Source organism: Haliotis rufescens, unplaced genomic scaffold (genome assembly GCF_023055435.1).
Source record: "Haliotis rufescens isolate VD_foot unplaced genomic scaffold, xgHalRufe1.0.p SCAF_9, whole genome shotgun sequence".
NCBI lineage: Eukaryota > Metazoa > Mollusca > Gastropoda > Lepetellida > Haliotidae > Haliotis > Haliotis rufescens.
The window spans coordinates 21,875,515-21,893,697 of record NW_025964383.1 but is presented as its reverse complement, the minus strand read 5'-3'; the positions used below and the strand labels follow the sequence as shown (position 1 = coordinate 21,893,697).

Genomic DNA, 18,183 nt, shown 5'->3' with positions numbered 1-18,183 from the left:
CTGAGCCCAACCCGTACTCGGCAGAGCCCGAAACCTGACAGCGAGTGGGCAGTGGTCAAGGATGGCATTATGAGTGGGGGAATTGCACCTTGTTAACCCTTTTACATGCCTTGTGTCAACAACATTAAATATCTACTTTGGCACACAGGATTATGCATGTAAAGTGTCAACAACAGAGATTAATGAGTCTTAATTATCTGCTGAAACAGATTCCTTTGAACACACAATGCCATTTAGAAAGTGGTCAAATGTAACAAATGTTATATTTGGGATAACACTTTCTTTGTAAAGTACAGATTCTTGTTCTTTTTGGGGTTGAGTCCCATCCGGGATTCGAACCCACACTGGACATAAAAGGTAAAATAGTGGTGAAAGATATATGAATGGATCACTGAAAATAAGTGATGACACCAGTTGTTGTCAAACAGGGCAACAAAGGTGAGTGAAAGAGGCCTTTAAGTTTTATGTGTATGAATGACCAGATTGTTTAATACATGTATCTAAATACGTTTTGCCAATGCTATGCTAAAAATGTTCCCAATTGGACATTTGGAGACATCTCCATAGACCTACAGTGGGTACCCAGGTAGGGTCGGGTAATAGGGGGGTTGTACCCGGGTAGTAAATTTGGATTCGTGCCAGCCCTACTGGATTGTCTGGTCCGGTCGTCATCATATTGTTGAGTGTTACATTTACCAAACAAACAAGCATGTCACTCTCACGATGTACACTTGATCAGTGATACAACATTCAATCATATATTTGAATGTCAATCATAGCTCCGTCATGAAGTATAACCTGAAAACTTAATGATTAATTTATTTCTTTCTTAGCGTTGGTATTATCTGACCAATATACTTATCACATGTCGCAATGTATTTACAAAGACAAATTTGCACCTGTGTTATAGGGAGATCCTGGCTCTCCTGGTCTGCCTGGTCTTCCCGGAGAGGCTGGTACCTCTGGTCTGGACGGTCTTCCTGGTATTAAGGGAGAACCATCACCTGTCGGAGTCACCCTCCCAGGACAGAAGGTAATGTAGTCTAAACTCATCCATACGAGTCAATTGAGCCCATTCTATGTTTGTTTGAAACAGAAAATAAATAAAAATACCTACCCTCCCAAATTTTCAAAACCCCAGCTTTTTCAGCATGCATACAAAAGAGCTAATTTCGGAAACACAATTACGAGCTAATTTACTTCCCGAGTCTAGGCGAAATATTTAGAACGGTTATATACATCTCAAACATTATTTCATTTTTTTAAATCTTAAAATGTTCACTAATTTTGGGGAAAAAACCAATAGAGTGATGAGTGAAAAAATATTGGTTGCCCAATGAAAAATGTAATAACCCAATTAAAATAGAAACCCTAGAGTAAAATCTCAATTGCTCAAAAGTAACCAGGAGCTCTGTTTGAAAGGCATATTAATACATATTAAACAGCATGAATGCTGGTTTGCCTAGGTGTAAAGTTAACAAACTTTTGAATGTGTAGTTGGATTTTAAGGGGAAAATGTAACCATATATGTTAATTTTTTAAAGAAAAATGTAATCTCAGGTCATTACATGAGTTGTAAACCTGTATCTCAACTTGCTTGCATTCAGTTATCATAATTATCTATAATGCTTTTAAGTGTTTGAATTGCCTCTTGATATTATTGTCTGTCATATTACAGGGAGAGCCTGGAGCAGATGGCCTACCTGGGTTGCCTGTGAGTACATACGATATACTGTACTGTCTAGGTTAATTTCAGATAAGCACAGACATTGTTTGAACTTTGTGCTTTGGAATCTGCCTTCGCCATAAAATTGAAACATGAAAAAAATTAAGATAAAAAGCAGTTTTTTTATTTTGCTGACCAGAAATAAGTAAAATGTCAAAAAACCCCTCTGTTTACCATGTTTACTGTCACTATCAATACAAGTAAATTATTTTTAATACTATAATTGAAACCAGTTATTGTTATTTATCCTCCAATACTGGCTTCCTCAGGTCTTATCGCTACAATGAAATTGCATAGCAATGAGGTTTTGATCAGTTTCCATGACATCACAATCAAATGTCATCACTTAGCAGCACTTGTAAATAGAAACCGTACCGTACAGTTTACAAGAATAGGACAAATCTGTGTGAATATCCAAGTAAACATGTGTTTGTTTTTTACAGGGAAGTCACGGAAGAGATGGACCCATTGGCCCCAAGGGAGAACCTGGCTTGTCAGGACCGCCTGTATGTAGATTAGTGTTTTCCTTGTTAAAAATGTTTAAAACTTATCAAATAAGAAATTTAACACAGGTTAGCTTATGACATGTGTTCAAATATCTATACCATTACTTAAGCAAAGCTAGAAGCTCCGAGAACAATTTACAAATTTTACAAACATATTAAAACATTTCACTGCTTTCAATTTATGTTACTGCTGCAGCTGTTTGTCACAGAGTGAGCCGTTCATGTTACTGCTGCAGCTGTTTGTCACAGAGTGAGCCGTTCATGTTACTGCTGCAGCTGTCTGTCACAGAATGAGCCGTTCATATTACTGCTGCAGCTGTTTGTCACAGAGTGAGCCGTTCATGTTACTGCTGCAGCTGTTTGTCACAGAGTGAGCCGTTCATGTTACTGCTGCAGCTGTTTGTCACAGAGTGAGCCGTTCATGTTACTGCTGCAGCTGTTTGTCACAGAGTGAGCCGTTCATGTTACTGCTGCAGCTGTTTGTCGCAGAGTGAGCCGTTCATGTTACTGCTGCAGCTGTTTATCGCAGAATGAGCCGTTCATGTTACTGCTGCAGCTGTTTGTCACAGAGTGAGCTGTTCATGTTACTGCTGCAGCTGTTTGTCACAGAGTGAGCCGTTCATGTTACTGCTGCAGCTGTTTGTCACAGAGTGAGCCGTTCATGTTACTGCTGGAGCTGTTTGTCACAGAGTGAGCCGTTCATGTTACTGCTGCAGCTGTTTGTCACAGAATGAGCCGTTCATATTACTGCTGCAGCTGTTTGTCACAGAGTGAGCCGTTCATGTTACTGCTGCAGCTGTTTGTCACAGAGTGAGGTACACATTTGGAATGACAAACCTACAGCAATGTAGAATTTACTTTGCAGGGTCCATTTGGAGAACGAGGACAACCTGGCGAGAAAGGTAACATGGGTTTGGGCACACATGGAGAGAAGGGACAGAAAGGCTCGCTTGGACCCCCTGGCAACCCTGGACCCCCAGGTGGTTTAGGAGCTCTCACCAACCCCCCAGGCCAAATCCAGGGACCGAAGGGACTAAAGGGAATGCTAGGAAATGAGGTGGGTGGTAATGGTATATACTGTAAATCTTGAAATTCAGGGGAGCGTGAATCAAAGGCGAAAAATGCGAGTGGTCTTTGCTCGCATTATTAAACATCGAATTTATATCAACAATAAGACATTATCACAAATCATGTGCATCATATCGTGATAAGAATAAGAACACTCTGTGGTTACACTTGACTGAGTGTTGGTTTTGTCATTAATTGGTACACGTCGGAAACATTTCTTAATGTACATATTTCTCTATATGTTTCTCTGGTTCACGTTTCTTTTGGCGGTGAGTTTATTTACATTTGTTGGAAGCTTCGTATCCACTGGTTCAGCACTTGAGGAATCAGCATCTTTGATAAATATTGTTGACTATGTTGTAGAACTCCATTCAATCATTATTAGAGTGACTATCAAGGTCATTTTGACTATTGCAATACTTAAAAACACTGTTGCAATACTACAGCAATAATATTTTTTATCTTTTCTGAATTTATGCCAATTTGTCTCTTAATACAAAATGTTAACTATTGATATTTTAATCTGTCATACATGTTTTGTAGCATGGACATTGCACTGCATCACTAGTTTGGTCAGCCATGACACCTGTAAATATTGAAGATCTGGGGGAGAATAGATCTTCAGCAACCCATGCTTGCCGTAAAAGGCGACTATGCTAGTCGTAAAAAGCGACTAACGGAATCGGGTGGTCAGACCCGCTGACTTGGTTGATGTATGTTATCATATCCCAATTGCGTTGATCGATGCTCATGAAGTCAATCACTGGATTGTCTGGTCCAGACTTGATTACTTACAGACTGTCGTCATATAGCTGGAATATTGCTGAGTGCGACGTTAAACAACAAACAAACTCACTCAGAGTATCTGTGAGCACCACAGCGGTATGCTGTAAGTATGATGCTGTCTGTTTCAGGGCATGAAGGGTGAACCTGGTCTGCCTGGCATGAAGGGACCCTCTGGTTTTCAGGTAGGTCCTCACACTCTGCTTCACATGTCACTATCACCTCAAAGCAACATGCTTGGTCTTCTTCCATATAGTGAACTTTTGTTGTGAACCAGGTCAGTAATGATGTGACAAACATATCAGTTGACAGGTATTTGTGTTTTTACAAGATGGCGATTAGCGAATCAGATAGCTGGATCTTATTATGAGTAAGGATAAAAATCAATACATTAATATCATGACATCAGCTGACAGATATTTGTGTTTTCACAAGATGGCGATTACCGAATCAGATAGCTGGATCTTATTATGAGTAATGATAAAAATCAATACATTAATATCATAACATCAGCTGACAGATATTTGTGTTTTCACAAGATGGCGATTAGCGAATCAGATAGCTGGATCTTATTATGAGTAATGATAAAAATCAATACATTAATATCATAACATCAGCTGACAGATATTTGTGTTTTCACAAGATGGCGATTACCGAATCAGATAGCTGGATCTTATTATGAGTAATGATAAAAATCAATACATTAATGTCATGACAGTATGTCATCATTGCATGAATAACAAATATAATGATAAACTCTGCTATTTGACAAGTTGTGTTCCTTATTGTATTAAGGATGCTGTTTCTATTCCTGTTTTTACTGTTTATTTCAGGGCCTACCTGGTCCACCAGGAATGTTTGGCGAGAAGGGTGTACCTGGCATTGCTGGTCCTCGTGTGAGTTGACAATACTAATATCTCTACGATACAATTGTACTGAGAATCAAACTTATTAATAGCATTTATGTCAAAGAAATGAAAGCTCAAGTCATGTTCTTTGACTTCTTTGTTCTATGATTCTATTTCATAATCTTTTTGCTTTTTAAAAGACATCAGAAATACATTGCTAAAATAATTTGTGTATATATTGCTAGTAAGGTACAGTTAGGTGTACGGATGCCAAATAAGGACTGCTTGAAAGTACAGATAAATGTAGTAAATGAATTGTTTGTTGTGAAAGCTTTATTAGCTGTTCACGATCATTGTTTATTGTTGATGTTTTTCAGGGTAAACAAGGTTATCCTGGTGTTCCTGGGCAACCTGGACAAAAGGTACCGTCAGCTAAGTAAAAGCGACAAAACCATTTCCATATTCATAAGCAGTCTGTGCCAAAAACAGAGTCGATAGTACGATTGTACAATATCCTGGGCATGAGTTAAATAATTTTGTGTAATGGATAAGATCCTGCTTGAGATATTGTGGATCAACATGCTGACATAACGCAGAAGCAGACACTTGAGAGTTTCATAGTTTATGAATGCCAGGAAAGCATTTTTTTGTTTTTAATTTCTTAATTTACGGACATGTAATGGAGGTGGGATTATATCAAAATTATAAAAATGTTTTTGGAAAATCAATCTCAAAGTAAGAAAAGAAGTGAAAGCCAAAGGGACACATAATTGAAGAAATGGAGGTGAACATGGAACAGAATTGAAATGATTACAAATATTAATGTTAAATTAATCGGAATAATATCCTGAATAAAACCTTGTGGTTTTTAATGATGTAATAAATGCGATCAGAGTCAGGGAATCATTTATTTCAATGCTTTAAGATATGTGCGTGGGTGCGTGCATGCGTGGGTGGGTGAGTGCGTGCATGCGTGCGTGCGTGCGTGCGTGAGTGAGAGAGGCATGTCTATATCATGATTTATCCTGTCTGTTGTGTAGGGTGATCGAGGTATGGATGGTCTTCCTGGTCTGCCTGGCCTGCCTGGAATGAAGGGAGATCGTGGTCTGGGTGGTATTGATGGTCTTCGTGGTCAGAGAGGTCCCCCTGGTCCTGCTGGAGTAAGTATGGTCTATCACAGTAACTACCCTTTTGAAATAGTCATGGATCAAACATCATTTCTGAGTTTTGAAACATTTGTATCAGCCGAAGACAGAATAGGGGAGACAACTCTCACTTGCAAACGGCAGAGTGAAAGCACATGGTGCCAGTCACACTCTTGAGTACGACTACTGTAATTAAACAGATAATGAACAAAGACTTCATTGTCTTATTCTTAGAAAAGAATAATTGTCAGTATTAATTTTTATAATGGTAATAGCTAGGGTGTGATTAACAGATTTTTTATTTTTGCCTTATAAGATATAAGATATGAAACCTGTCACTTATGTTGTGTGAACATTGAGTACCTTGAATGAATGCTTTACAATACCATAACCCAGGTGAAAGAAGTGTCTTACTCACCTCCTAATGTTACACTGTGTAGGGACCTGGAGGAGATGGTCCACCGGGTCCAGTTGGACCTGCTGGTCAACGTGGTCTGCCTGGTGATCCAGGACTGCCTGGCCTCCCTGGACCACAAGGTTTGCGTGGTAATGATGGTCCTTCCGGTGGCCCTGGAATCCCTGGCGTGCCTGGTACACAAGGTCTTGATGGTCCCAAAGGAGACAGGGGAGACTCTGGAGTTTCAGGTATAGTTTATCTGTTCATTCAAGCAACACAACACTTACCCCAATTAACTTAACATGTACAGTCGAGCAATAGCTGTTCATCTAGAGACAAATTCTCCATTTTCACAGAAATTATCTCAAGACTTGCGCTGGACATAAGACTAAACTTCTGAGATGAGTGAAACATCTCCTTTGAACAAAGACTATGTTAGTTTCTTATCAACGATTATTTTTTTCTTTGAAAAGAGGAGCCAAACAAAAGTTAACTACAATAAGTCAGTAAAAAGTCACACACATCTGTTTGATTTACAACTTGCCGCTCGTATAAAGATAAATATCAAATGATCTGTTGGTATGTCTTGTCCTCTATGTGACTATTTGACAGTTGGTCAAGGATGGCAACTGAAGGCCCATCTGGACATTTGTTGAAGAACTTAGCCAAATGCCACAATGGAACTGATGCCTCTGTTTATCATCAGGTATTACTGGTCTGGATGGTCGCCCTGGTGCTCCTGGCCTGCCTGGACAGAAGGGAGAGCCTGGTTTTCCTGGTGAATCTGGAGGAAGTATTCCTGGAGTCCGGGGACCATCTGGCTTGCCTGGTCTGGATGGTATTCCTGGTGGCAAGGGAGAGAGAGGTGCTAAAGGTCTGCCTGGCCCACCTGGAAATTCTACCAAGGGTTTGCCTGGCCCCTCCGGTCCCAAGGGAGAGAAGGGTCAGGGAGGTTTCTCTGGTTTGCCTGGTCGTGATGGTCTTCCTGGTCTTCCTGGAGATAAGGGTCAGTTGGTAGAGATACTCACATTTTATATTCCCTGTGTTATTAGTAAGAGTCATGTTGTTATTTATCCATCTTCAATTTGAACACACTGTTAAACACACATTGTAAAATGAAATGGAGTGTATGCTATGATCCGATTGATTGAAATAAAGTTTGGAACATGGAAATATTCGGGACTTTTCACTGCATTTAAATAGATGTCTTGTCTAAGTATCTAAGGTCATCGGTTGCAACTCAATCTGCCTGGGATCAGTACTCAATAGCACACTCAAATCTGAAAACTCATTATGTTATCTTTTAAGTAATGCGTAAACAATATTGTTCCTATGTCCACAGGTGATCGTGGTGGTTCCTGCAGCCTGTGTCAGAATGGTCTTAAGGGAGAGAAGGGTCTGTCTGGTCTAGATGGTCTGTCTGGTCAACCTGGTATACCAGGAGATTCAGGACCACTTGGAACCAAAGGAGAGCCTGGAGAGGATGGTCCTCCAGGTCTGTCTGGCCTACCTGGTCTCAGGGTTAGTATCTGCACTCAATTTACAGAAGATTTCATCAGCTTGGGCATATGTTGAGAATTCAAGAATAATGCAAGTTATCTATACAAAATTCAAATAACCAGTACTGTGTAGCTGATATGCACAAAGGTTTGTGAAAGGACAATGGATACTGTCTTCCAGAGACATAAATATGTTATTGTGCACTCGGGTACGTGAACTTTGAAATGTTACTTGCCCAGAGAAAAGTTTTCTCGTTCAGCAGTGTAAAGACACCATGTTTGCAATTTGAGGTTATTGGTGTTAAATCATGATTCGGGGTCTTACAGTTTCCTCTATCACAAAACAATATGTTGTAAGTGAAATACTGTTCAAAGCAGCATTGAAACCCAGGTCAGCGACTTAAAATTGTTTCAAACTTCTTTTGAAAAAGATCCCAGATAACCCTAAGTGCCTCAATTTGGGGGTGGCATCTCAGAATGTCGTGCATGTGGGGTGTGTTATCAAAACACAATCACCATCCTTAAACACTTATGACAAGATTCATTATAAGTGTCTGTACATGGATATTTGAACCACATAATTCCTTTTTTGTACAACAGCTTCAGTTAGGTATGACTGGACAAGTTGTAGCATGGTAAATGCTGCACAATTGCTGATGCAACTTTAAGCAATAATTACTCCCCTATCTTGGTTGTCGCATATGGCAGATCAACTGACTATTGTGTGTGTACATTGTATGACATTGGCCAATGTCTCTGTATTCTAGGGTGAGGATGGTCTACCTGGCCTGCCTGGTATTCAAGGTATAAAGGGAAATGATGCAAGGGCAGAGGTCATCCCTGGCCCTGAGGGTAAGTACCTTGACCAACCCATTTTATAGCTAAAATGGATAGAATTATCATTAAACTGCCCACCTGTTATCAAAAATCAGCAGGCCACTGTAACTTGATAATGCCCTCATATTGCTTGACGACGGGCCATTATCATGCTCGTTGTTAGGTGACGTCATTGGATAGGGATAGGTGACGTCACGTTCAATTGTGACGTCATCCGGTTTGTTCTCTGATGTTTCCATGTTTGTAAAAGTGGGTCAATGACATTCGTGTTGATTGCAGTAAATGTTTCAAAACCGATATTGTTGACCTCAGGCTTCTGCAAATGATAATGCCCTGAAAAATAGCGTTACCCTTATAGTACTGATGGCTGTCATTCATATGAACAGAAAGTCTGGCAAAATGAGGGTGATTATTTTAGTTCACCTGGATGGTGGAGGCATGGGTGGCCCAGTCAGCTAAGGCACCACAATTCACTGTGCAGAGTTGCGTCCCTTGGGCACGCCAGAAATCTATTATCGTGGGTTCGAATTCCGGTTTGCCCTGATTATGTTTCTAGGTTTGTCAGCACCATACCCATGCTTTTTGGTTTCACCAAGTGGTAAATGTCTGAGACCTGCATCACTTTGGTTTTCCTCCCACAGTAAGCTGAAACTCTGTGATATAATTGGAATACTGTTAAGCGGCATAAAAACCAACTCACTCACTCATTTGGATAGTGAGTGAGTATAGGTTTTGCTGCCTTAAGCAATATTCAAGAAAATACACATATATTCAGAAATCACATATTGTGCTTCCATTAGGCTGCTGCCCCTCATCTTGATAGAGCCATCAGATAGATAGCTATATATGTTTAGAAGGAATATTAACAATATGTTTGTGTGTAATGACTGCTGGTTACCCATTTCCAGTGTAGGTATAAAACTGCTATATTGATAAACATTGTAATGTTTGAGTCTACAAAGGGGTTTTGAAGTAAAGGAATCAAACTTGCTTGGACTTAATTATGTTGAGTTCCTCATTAAAATAAGAAAACTATGACCGACAGTCACAGAAAGCTAGGGAATTGTTACCTGTATGATAGTATGAAATTTTCATTAGACTTTGGATATTTTGACAGGTTTCAAGGGTGAGCGTGGTGATGTTGGTCTTCCTGGTGAGTCTGGTCGCCGAGGTCTGCCTGGTCCTCAGGGACCCCCTGGGGCTTCCGGTCTACCTGGAATCAAGGGAGAGAGGGTATGTCAAATAGGAAGTCATACTTCAGCCCTACTTCATCATCCTATTCATTTTAAAATGAACATTCTTAATCGGGGCACAAATAAGTTTGATGCCCATGAATTGAAATCACTGATTCACTGAATATTTCATTGTTCTTATTGGTTTCTGTATCAGGGAATGAAAGGTCTTCCTGGTTTAGATGGTCGCCCTGGCAACTCGGGAGAGCCTGGTATTCCTGGCTCAAGAGGACAGCCTGGAATTGGCCTGCCTGGCTTCCGTGGTGACCGTGGTGACCCAGGAGTGTCTGGTCTGCCTGGTCTTCCTGGTATGGAAGGACAGAAGGGAGAACCAGGTAAGCTGTTAAATGTTCACAAGTAATAATAATAATGATAATAATAGAAAACTTTCAGCTCCCTGGGGAGTATTCAACCCAAATGTTCTTCATGTGTTCTTTCAAAGAGACCAATACTGCAATATCCCATGGTTTTGTTCATAGCTTTAAATGATGGAAATAGTTTTGTTAAAAGATTTCAACAATTTGTTTCTGAAGATTTTTGGAAGTGCTCCGGATCACAACATGATTCATAGTTGACTGTTAGAATCTGGCTGAGTTATCACAGTTTGAACATTATACTTTTTATTTTTCAGGAATACTTCCCAGTAACATCAGGGACACATTGAAGGGCGAAGCTGGACAACCAGGTCTGCCTGGTCCGTCAGGTATTCCTGGCATGCCAGGATTGCCAGGACAGAAGGGAAATCCAGGTGAGAATGTAACTTGACCCCTCTGATGGTTTAATTGCTCTAAACTGCTAATGGAATGAAGCCTTCTATTTGTTGTTGATTAATGATTTATAATCAACGTCTTTCAGGTTTGCCTGGTAACTCTGGTGTGGATGGCCTACCTGGATTTAAGGGAGAAGGTGGTCTGCCTGGTCTGCCTGGATTGTCTGGTCCAAGAGGTGAGGCAAACGGCGATGAAGTCAGTCTTTCTGTTGATGCTGCATCTAAGGTGTCACCATATCACACATATACAGTGAAAAACTACACTACAAACAACAGAAATTACAAATCAACTGACACTACTAACTACAGAAACAATGAATCAACTGACACAAACTACAGAAATAACAAAAAGGTGACACTACAAAACAACAGAAACTACAAAACAACAGAAACTACAAAACAACAGAAACTACAAAATGCTGAAACTACAAAACAACAGATGCTAAATTAACTTACATTGCTTGTTACTTCTTGTTTCACCATTCGTTTGTCAAGTGTTGAGTCATGTTGATCTACTGTTGCAGGTCTGCCTGGTCCCCGTGGTGACAAGGGAGAGCCAGGATTGCCAGGATTGCCTGGAGCAAATGGTCTGAAGGGAGATGGTGGTCTACCTGGTTTGCCAGGCATTTCAGGTATATACTCATTTGGAATGAACAAATATTCCTGCAAAAAACAGTTGTGTTTTACTGAGTTAGAAGTTTGTCATACAATGAAATGAAATTGGTTCTCAGGCATTGACTTTTGAAAATATGGTGTGGGTGGTAGTTTTTTTTTGCTTGTTCAAACAAGTATGTAACCAAATAATCATTTGTGTACCATCAACCTGGTAAAGGGTCTCCCTACATAAACAAGCATACAAACTCCTATTGTATGACCATAACACGAGATGCACAGTGAATCAGTGCCCATGTAAAGGGAAGTAACTGCGTGCTATATTGGATCGCATTGTTTTTAAGTATTAGGATTTTTAAACTTTTTTTGGAAAATGGAAATATAAACGAAACGTGCTGCAGACATTATGATTATGGGTTTATTTTAGCCTTGTGCCAAAAGGAAATCTTGAATGTATATTTGGATCTTTTTCCTGTTGGTAGTTTTGAGTGAAGCATTGATCTGGAAAATATGCAAATCAGGAAAATAATATTGGTCTATTAACACTATTATTTTTTTTAGCCTAACATATTGAATTCTTCTGCAGCATGATAATAAATGAGTTTGTCTGCATCATCACTCTCTTCTTCCAGATTGTCTTCAATGTATAATTCACCATTTTGTAACTTTGTTCTAGGTTTGAAGGGAGAGCCTGGCTTTCCTGGAGAAGCAATGGTAGGACCCAAGGGAGAACCTGGTCTGCGTGGTCTCCCTGGAGAAGGAGGAATTGTTGGCTATGCTGGCCCAGAGGGTACGTGAAATAAGGGCAGATAAACCTGTGTTCACAATTAAGTGGTTCCAAATGTAGATTTGATACATGTAAATTTCATTTGAAACAGATCACACCAGCTTGATGCACTGATGTAGTCATCAGCCAAATCATGGTCTAGAATAGTGAGTGAGTGAATATGATTTTATGCCTCTTTTAGCAATATTCCATCAATATCATGGCATGAGGCAACAGAAGTGGGTTTCACACATTGTACCCATGTGTTGAATCGAGACCCTTTGGCGGGACAAGCCAACGTTTTAATCACTAGACTACCCTACTGGCCCAGGTCTAGAATAGATTTTATATCTCTTCCAGAACAATCAGAATGCAGGAATCAGAATTCTAAAATATAATGGAAGAATTATTCTGTTCTGGAGTTCATTCAGTCAGTGACCTGTGAAGATCTGGGGTAGAATAGGTCTTCAACAAACCATGCTTCCTGTAAAAGGCGACAATGCTTGTCATAGAGGCAACTTACGTTGCTCGCTGACCTGGTTGATGCATGTCATTGCATCCCAATTGTGTGGATCGATGCTCATGACATCAATGATTTTCTGGTCCAGACTCGATTATTTATAGACCGCCGTGATATAGCTGGAATATTGCTGAGTGCAGCATTAAACAACAATTGCTATTGTGACATATTGTCATCACAGGTACGAGAATAATTGTAGATTAATCAAATCCAATTTTAAAAAACGCATTCTTGTTTGAGGATACAGGGAGAAGGCGATCTAAGATGTGAGATGTACTCATTCCTTTTCTTAGAATAAAATATGTTTAAGCTGAGATTCACGGAGACTTTTCGTTTGCTAGGTTTGCGTGGTAGTCCTGGCTTGCCTGGTCTCAAGGGGGAACCCGGCCAGCCTGGTTTGCCTGGTCTTGATGGTCTTCCTGGAGTGAAGGGGGAGTCTGGACGGGATGGACAATCTGGCTTCCCTGGAAACGATGGACCGGAGGGTCTGCCTGGACTTCCTGGTGAGTAGGATGTACATGAAGAGTGCTAAGACCTCCTTCCAGTTGAAATGCATACTCTGATGTTCAGATGTTGAGAGTCATCATTAGATACAGTTCAGATCAAGTGTATAATAATATTGTCATTTATGACTTGCCTGTTGTTACCTGCTCTCCCTGAATATTTTCTCCATTTATTTCTATTCATTATATAATGCAAAGATTTCCATAATATTCATTTGCCGACTCCCAAGTCAGGTCTGATAATTTATAGTATTCACTTGACTAAAACTAGAATGGGATTATCTGTTTGGGGTGATATCTGTGTTTTGGATCTCCTAACACTATCGTAGTTTGATATATTGAATCTGCTTTCATCTCCTTATTATATGATAAAAAACTAATAGACTATATGACGTCAATACCTGTTTTTATGGACCTGAAAAATGCAATATCGAACTCGGACTTTGTCCTCTGTCATTGTATATTGTATGTTGTTGTGAAGCACTAATTGTTGTTTGTTGTCCTCCACAGGTGAGCCTGGCAGTAAGGGTGACTCTGGTTTGCCTGGCCTCCCTGGACTCTCAGGGCCAAAGGGTGAGAGTGGTCTTCCCGGACCTGCTGGACAATCCGGCCTTCCTGGACTTAATGGCGTCAGAGGACAACCTGGACAACCTGGTCAAGATGGTTTGCCTGGACTGCCAGGTCAGTAGAAGGAACATTTGTTGTCTTCCCTTTAGGATTTTCTGTAATAGAAATTTGTGGTTATCATATACAGCCAAACAATCCTTTTTACCGATCCACAGTAACCTATGCTGGTCGTGAGAAGGAACCAAATGGATGGAATGGTCAGACTGAATGGTTTGGTTGATGCCGTGTAATTGTACCTTGACAGCATGGATTGATGCCCATGATGTCAATCACTGGTTTATCTGGACCAGACTCGATTATTGACTGGCCACCATCATATAGCTGGAATAATTCTGAGTGCGGCATTAAACAACAAACAACAATTTAAACAGTGTAATTGGATCTCAGATACCAGATAATGAACAGTGTCAGTGTCTGTTTAACAACTCATTTCTACACTGCTGATGCTGCAGGTGTGAAGGGTGATTCTGGACTGATGGGTTTCCCCGGTGAACCTGGACGTGAGGGACTTCCTGGTCTTCAGGGTTTGGCTGGGATCAAGGGAGAACCTGGTGCAGCTGGCTACCCTGGAGAAATTGGTCGTGAGGGCATTAGAGGTAGGTAATATTTGGTGACCCTGATTCTCGACGCTTGATTTCCTGAGGTATTAGTTGTGGAAGTGTCAGTGGAAGGTGTTATAAAGTGACCCTCGTCCTGGTTTTCAGTTATGTAGGATCTTAGCCAACAGATAATCTTATTGACAATGGGTTGATGTATGTGACATGTTCATATTTAGTTAAAGATAATAAGTTCAGAGGTAGCACCTTGCTGACTATGAAAAAAGAGTGATTAATATGTTCTAATGCTGCTTGTGTTTGACAGTAGGTGCCTGTTTGTTTCAGGACCTAAGGGCAACGGTGGTCTGCCTGGTCTGCCTGGTCTGAAGGGAGACGCTGGTGAGGCAGCACTGCCTGGACTTCCTGGTGACCGGGGTGAAGATGGTCTACCTGGATTATCTGGCGAACGTGGACAGGATGGTGGGCTTCCAATAATTACAATCCTGTTAAAATCCATACAAACAACTTGCTAAGCTATATTCAACCCCAGATATTACAAGTGGGATATAACACACAATCTGTTATATTGTATACTGTTATAATTCCAATTAGAGAGACAATTGCTTTTATCTAAATGTGAATATAAAACTTTGATTTTTGAGGGTTCCCAGGAAATTTCTATCCAGACAATCCAAACTGATACAGAGAGACTACATAGTTTAACTGTGCGGACTTGTTTGAAGGTCTGCCTGGTCTGTCTGGAGAAAAGGGAAACCCCGGCGAGCCTGGTATCGGCCTGCCTGGCAGAGACGGTGAGCCCGGTGTGTCTGGCCGTGACGGAGAACCTGGACTCCCTGGTCTGTCAGGACCAAAGGGAAATCCTGGACCTGTAGGCTTCCCTGGCCTCAAGGGAGAGAGGGTATGCATTCCCACCATATGATAAGCTTGTATTTTCTCCTATAATATTGGTAATCGGTATATCAGCAATCTAAATCGAATATAAATGTATGTTTGTTTGTTGTTTAATGCCGTTCTCAGCACTATTCCAGCTATATGACGGCAGTCAGTAAATAATCGAGTCTGGATTGACATCATGAGCATCAATCCACGTAATAGGGATACGATGACATGCATCAACCAAGGCAGCGAGCTTGACCGGCCGATCCCATTTTTCACGTCTTATGACAAGCATAGTCACCTTTTACAGCAAGCATGGGTTGCTGAAGACCTATTTTACTCCAGATCTTCATGGGTCCCAATATTAATGACTGTAGATATAACATTAAGATGTACCAGATGAATTTCAGGTTGGAATTTGTCATTACATTTTGCAAAAGCACAGGCTCATAGATGATGCATATATCTCCACTGATAAGTGTTTCCTAACTCGTTATGATTGTATTTTGGTCATGTGTAGGGACAGCCTGGTCTTGATGGTCGCTCTGGCCAGCCTGGAAGAGATGGTCTGTCTGGAATGAAAGGTACGTCATCTACATACCATATTTTCTAGAGTATAGTGCACACTGTTTGAAAAAAACCCACAGCTGTGTGGAAAGGGCTGCGCATTACACACGCCATAATGAGTTTTGACGTTTTGAAGGGAGCCTCGATGATGACTGGTTATTATTATTTAAATATACATGTATATAGTAAATGCTGCAACTAAAATAACAAGATATTGGAATATATTATCACTGAATGGGTATGGTGTAATCTTTTTCTGCGCATAATACTCACACAAAAAAATTCTCCAAAATACTGAATCCCTTAGATTGGAATGTGCATTATGCTTGGGTGTGCACTATACTCATACGGTAAAATTCAGTAATTGTAAACATTATGTTTGAAGACAAGAAGTCTTTTTGTGTTAAGATTTTGCCCACATTTGTATAAAGACAAGGTAGTAACTTGTAATTCCTGTAATGGTTTTATCAACATTTACCTGTAAATGTTACAAATATTCTTATGATTATGTTATTGATATGATAAAGCAATCCAAAAAACAAATACATATGCTGATGAGGTTGCCAGCAGCCACTACTTTCACGTTCAATACATCATTGCAATCTTAAATTCTCAAGAAACTGTTAAGTTATGTTCCTAATATTCTTAGATGTGGGTTTCAACATGTGTCATTGAAATAGGGCAACAAATTTGGCTGCAAGTCATTTGTCACGGTAGGATAAGTTGGGCGGTTCACTAAAAAATTGTATTCATACAACGTTGTATTCATACATAATTTCTGAAGTTACTTCGTGGAGTAAAGTTACGTCTTAAACATCTATTATGTTCAGAATGAAACCATTTATGATACAGAAATTATGACCCTTTTGTGTTGCCATATCATAAATATATATTAGGAATATGAAATATGTATTATGCTCACAAAAGACTCACGTAATATGTTTTTAATTCTCAATACGAGGTATTTATGATAGAGAAACCCACATGGCTAAAAGTCTATTGATCACATCTCCGGTCTTCTTATAATTCCATAATTCTGGCGTTATACCTCAAAAAACAAATTACTTGATTTGTGACAATGTACTGACATTTTGATTGTAGGAAACTCTGGTCTTCCCGGCCTGCCTGGAGCTCCTGGTAACAAGGGAGAGTCTGGTCTGCCTGGCCTGCCAGGAACTTCTGGCCTCAAGGGTGATGGGGGTCTTGATGGGCGGCCTGGCCTGCCTGGTTTGCCTGGTCCTAAGGGAGAGAGGGGATTCAATGGACGGGATGGAGAGCCAGGTAAACACAGATGCATGTGGACTACCATTACAGTGTCACTTTGTAGTAACATGAAGTAATTACACAATGACCTATGAGCAGGGAGGACCTACCGATTATCGGACTATAAGTGCAATAATGCGACATTAAATCCAATTTCAGCTCATCTCACCTGATATCGGTTCCCAGTAAATTATTGTAATGCATTTTAACACAATCTAATGAAATTGTCCTTATATCTCCGCGGATTTAAAATGCAATCTTCATATCTGTAGCCCAGTGAGTGTACCACTAGGCTACAGAGGTGCTGATAAATCACTATGCTTTTAAGCATGTCTTTTTCAAGTACCGGTACCGTACGCCAGCAACAGATATTTTATGCCCGGTTCCTAAGGTTCATGTAAAATACATTGTATGTTTGAAACATTAACATATTGATAAGTGTTGTTTTACGTTTCTTTTTTCGGTTTATAAGTAAGAGGAAACACTTACACTCGGGTTTTTATCCTTCAGGTTCACGTTGTGTAGCATGAGATCAACATAAAACATTTGTGCTTCATGTGAAGTATGGACAGTTACCATGGTAACTCATATATCTTTTCAGGTCTTCCTGGACTTAAGGGAGATGTCGGTGACTCTGGTCTGCCTGGTCTCCCAGGTTTGTCTGGAGCTAAAGGATCACCTGGTCTGTCTGGTCTGCCCGGAGCCCCGGGTATGTGAATCTTTCTTTAGCATGGATAATGTCACAAACAGGAAAGCTCTTTGTAGTCAGTCCATTTGAGTGAGTGAGTGAGTCCTTACTGTCACCACTATTGCCATACATGTGAGTGAGTGAGTCCTTACTGTTACCACTATTGCCATACATGTGAGTGAGTGAGTGAGTCCTTACTGTCACCACTATTGCCATACATGTGAGTGAGTGAGTCCTTACTGTTACCACTATTGCCACACATGTGAATGAGTGAGTCCTTACTGTTACCACTATTGCCATACATGTGAGTGAGTGAGTCCTTACTGTTACCACTATTGCCATACATGTGAGTGAGTGAGTCTTTACTGTCACCACTATTGCCATACATGTGAGT

The 18,183-nt window shown here is 40.3% G+C and overlaps 1 protein-coding gene across 1 annotated transcript in view; it reads left to right on the top strand.

Annotated features, from left to right (window-relative positions):
• Nucleotides 1-18,183, top strand: part of LOC124120619 (collagen alpha-2(IV) chain-like) — an 83,445-nt gene that overhangs the window by 50,892 nt on the left and 14,370 nt on the right. Inside the window, exons 7-32 of the mRNA XM_048390704.1 lie at nt 911-1,033; nt 1,679-1,714; nt 2,170-2,232; nt 3,098-3,289; nt 4,215-4,268; nt 4,917-4,979; nt 5,309-5,353; nt 5,972-6,091; nt 6,517-6,721; nt 7,180-7,479; nt 7,816-7,994; nt 8,740-8,824; nt 9,927-10,042; nt 10,199-10,376; nt 10,673-10,789; nt 10,897-10,986; nt 11,335-11,442; nt 12,099-12,212; nt 13,050-13,211; nt 13,722-13,892; nt 14,291-14,434; nt 14,720-14,854; nt 15,118-15,293; nt 15,792-15,855; nt 16,940-17,119; nt 17,703-17,810. Of these exons, the coding sequence (XP_048246661.1) occupies nt 911-1,033; nt 1,679-1,714; nt 2,170-2,232; nt 3,098-3,289; nt 4,215-4,268; nt 4,917-4,979; nt 5,309-5,353; nt 5,972-6,091; nt 6,517-6,721; nt 7,180-7,479; nt 7,816-7,994; nt 8,740-8,824; nt 9,927-10,042; nt 10,199-10,376; nt 10,673-10,789; nt 10,897-10,986; nt 11,335-11,442; nt 12,099-12,212; nt 13,050-13,211; nt 13,722-13,892; nt 14,291-14,434; nt 14,720-14,854; nt 15,118-15,293; nt 15,792-15,855; nt 16,940-17,119; nt 17,703-17,810 (3,328 nt within the window). The remainder of the gene's footprint in view (nt 1-910; nt 1,034-1,678; nt 1,715-2,169; nt 2,233-3,097; nt 3,290-4,214; nt 4,269-4,916; nt 4,980-5,308; nt 5,354-5,971; nt 6,092-6,516; nt 6,722-7,179; nt 7,480-7,815; nt 7,995-8,739; nt 8,825-9,926; nt 10,043-10,198; nt 10,377-10,672; nt 10,790-10,896; nt 10,987-11,334; nt 11,443-12,098; nt 12,213-13,049; nt 13,212-13,721; nt 13,893-14,290; nt 14,435-14,719; nt 14,855-15,117; nt 15,294-15,791; nt 15,856-16,939; nt 17,120-17,702; nt 17,811-18,183) is intronic.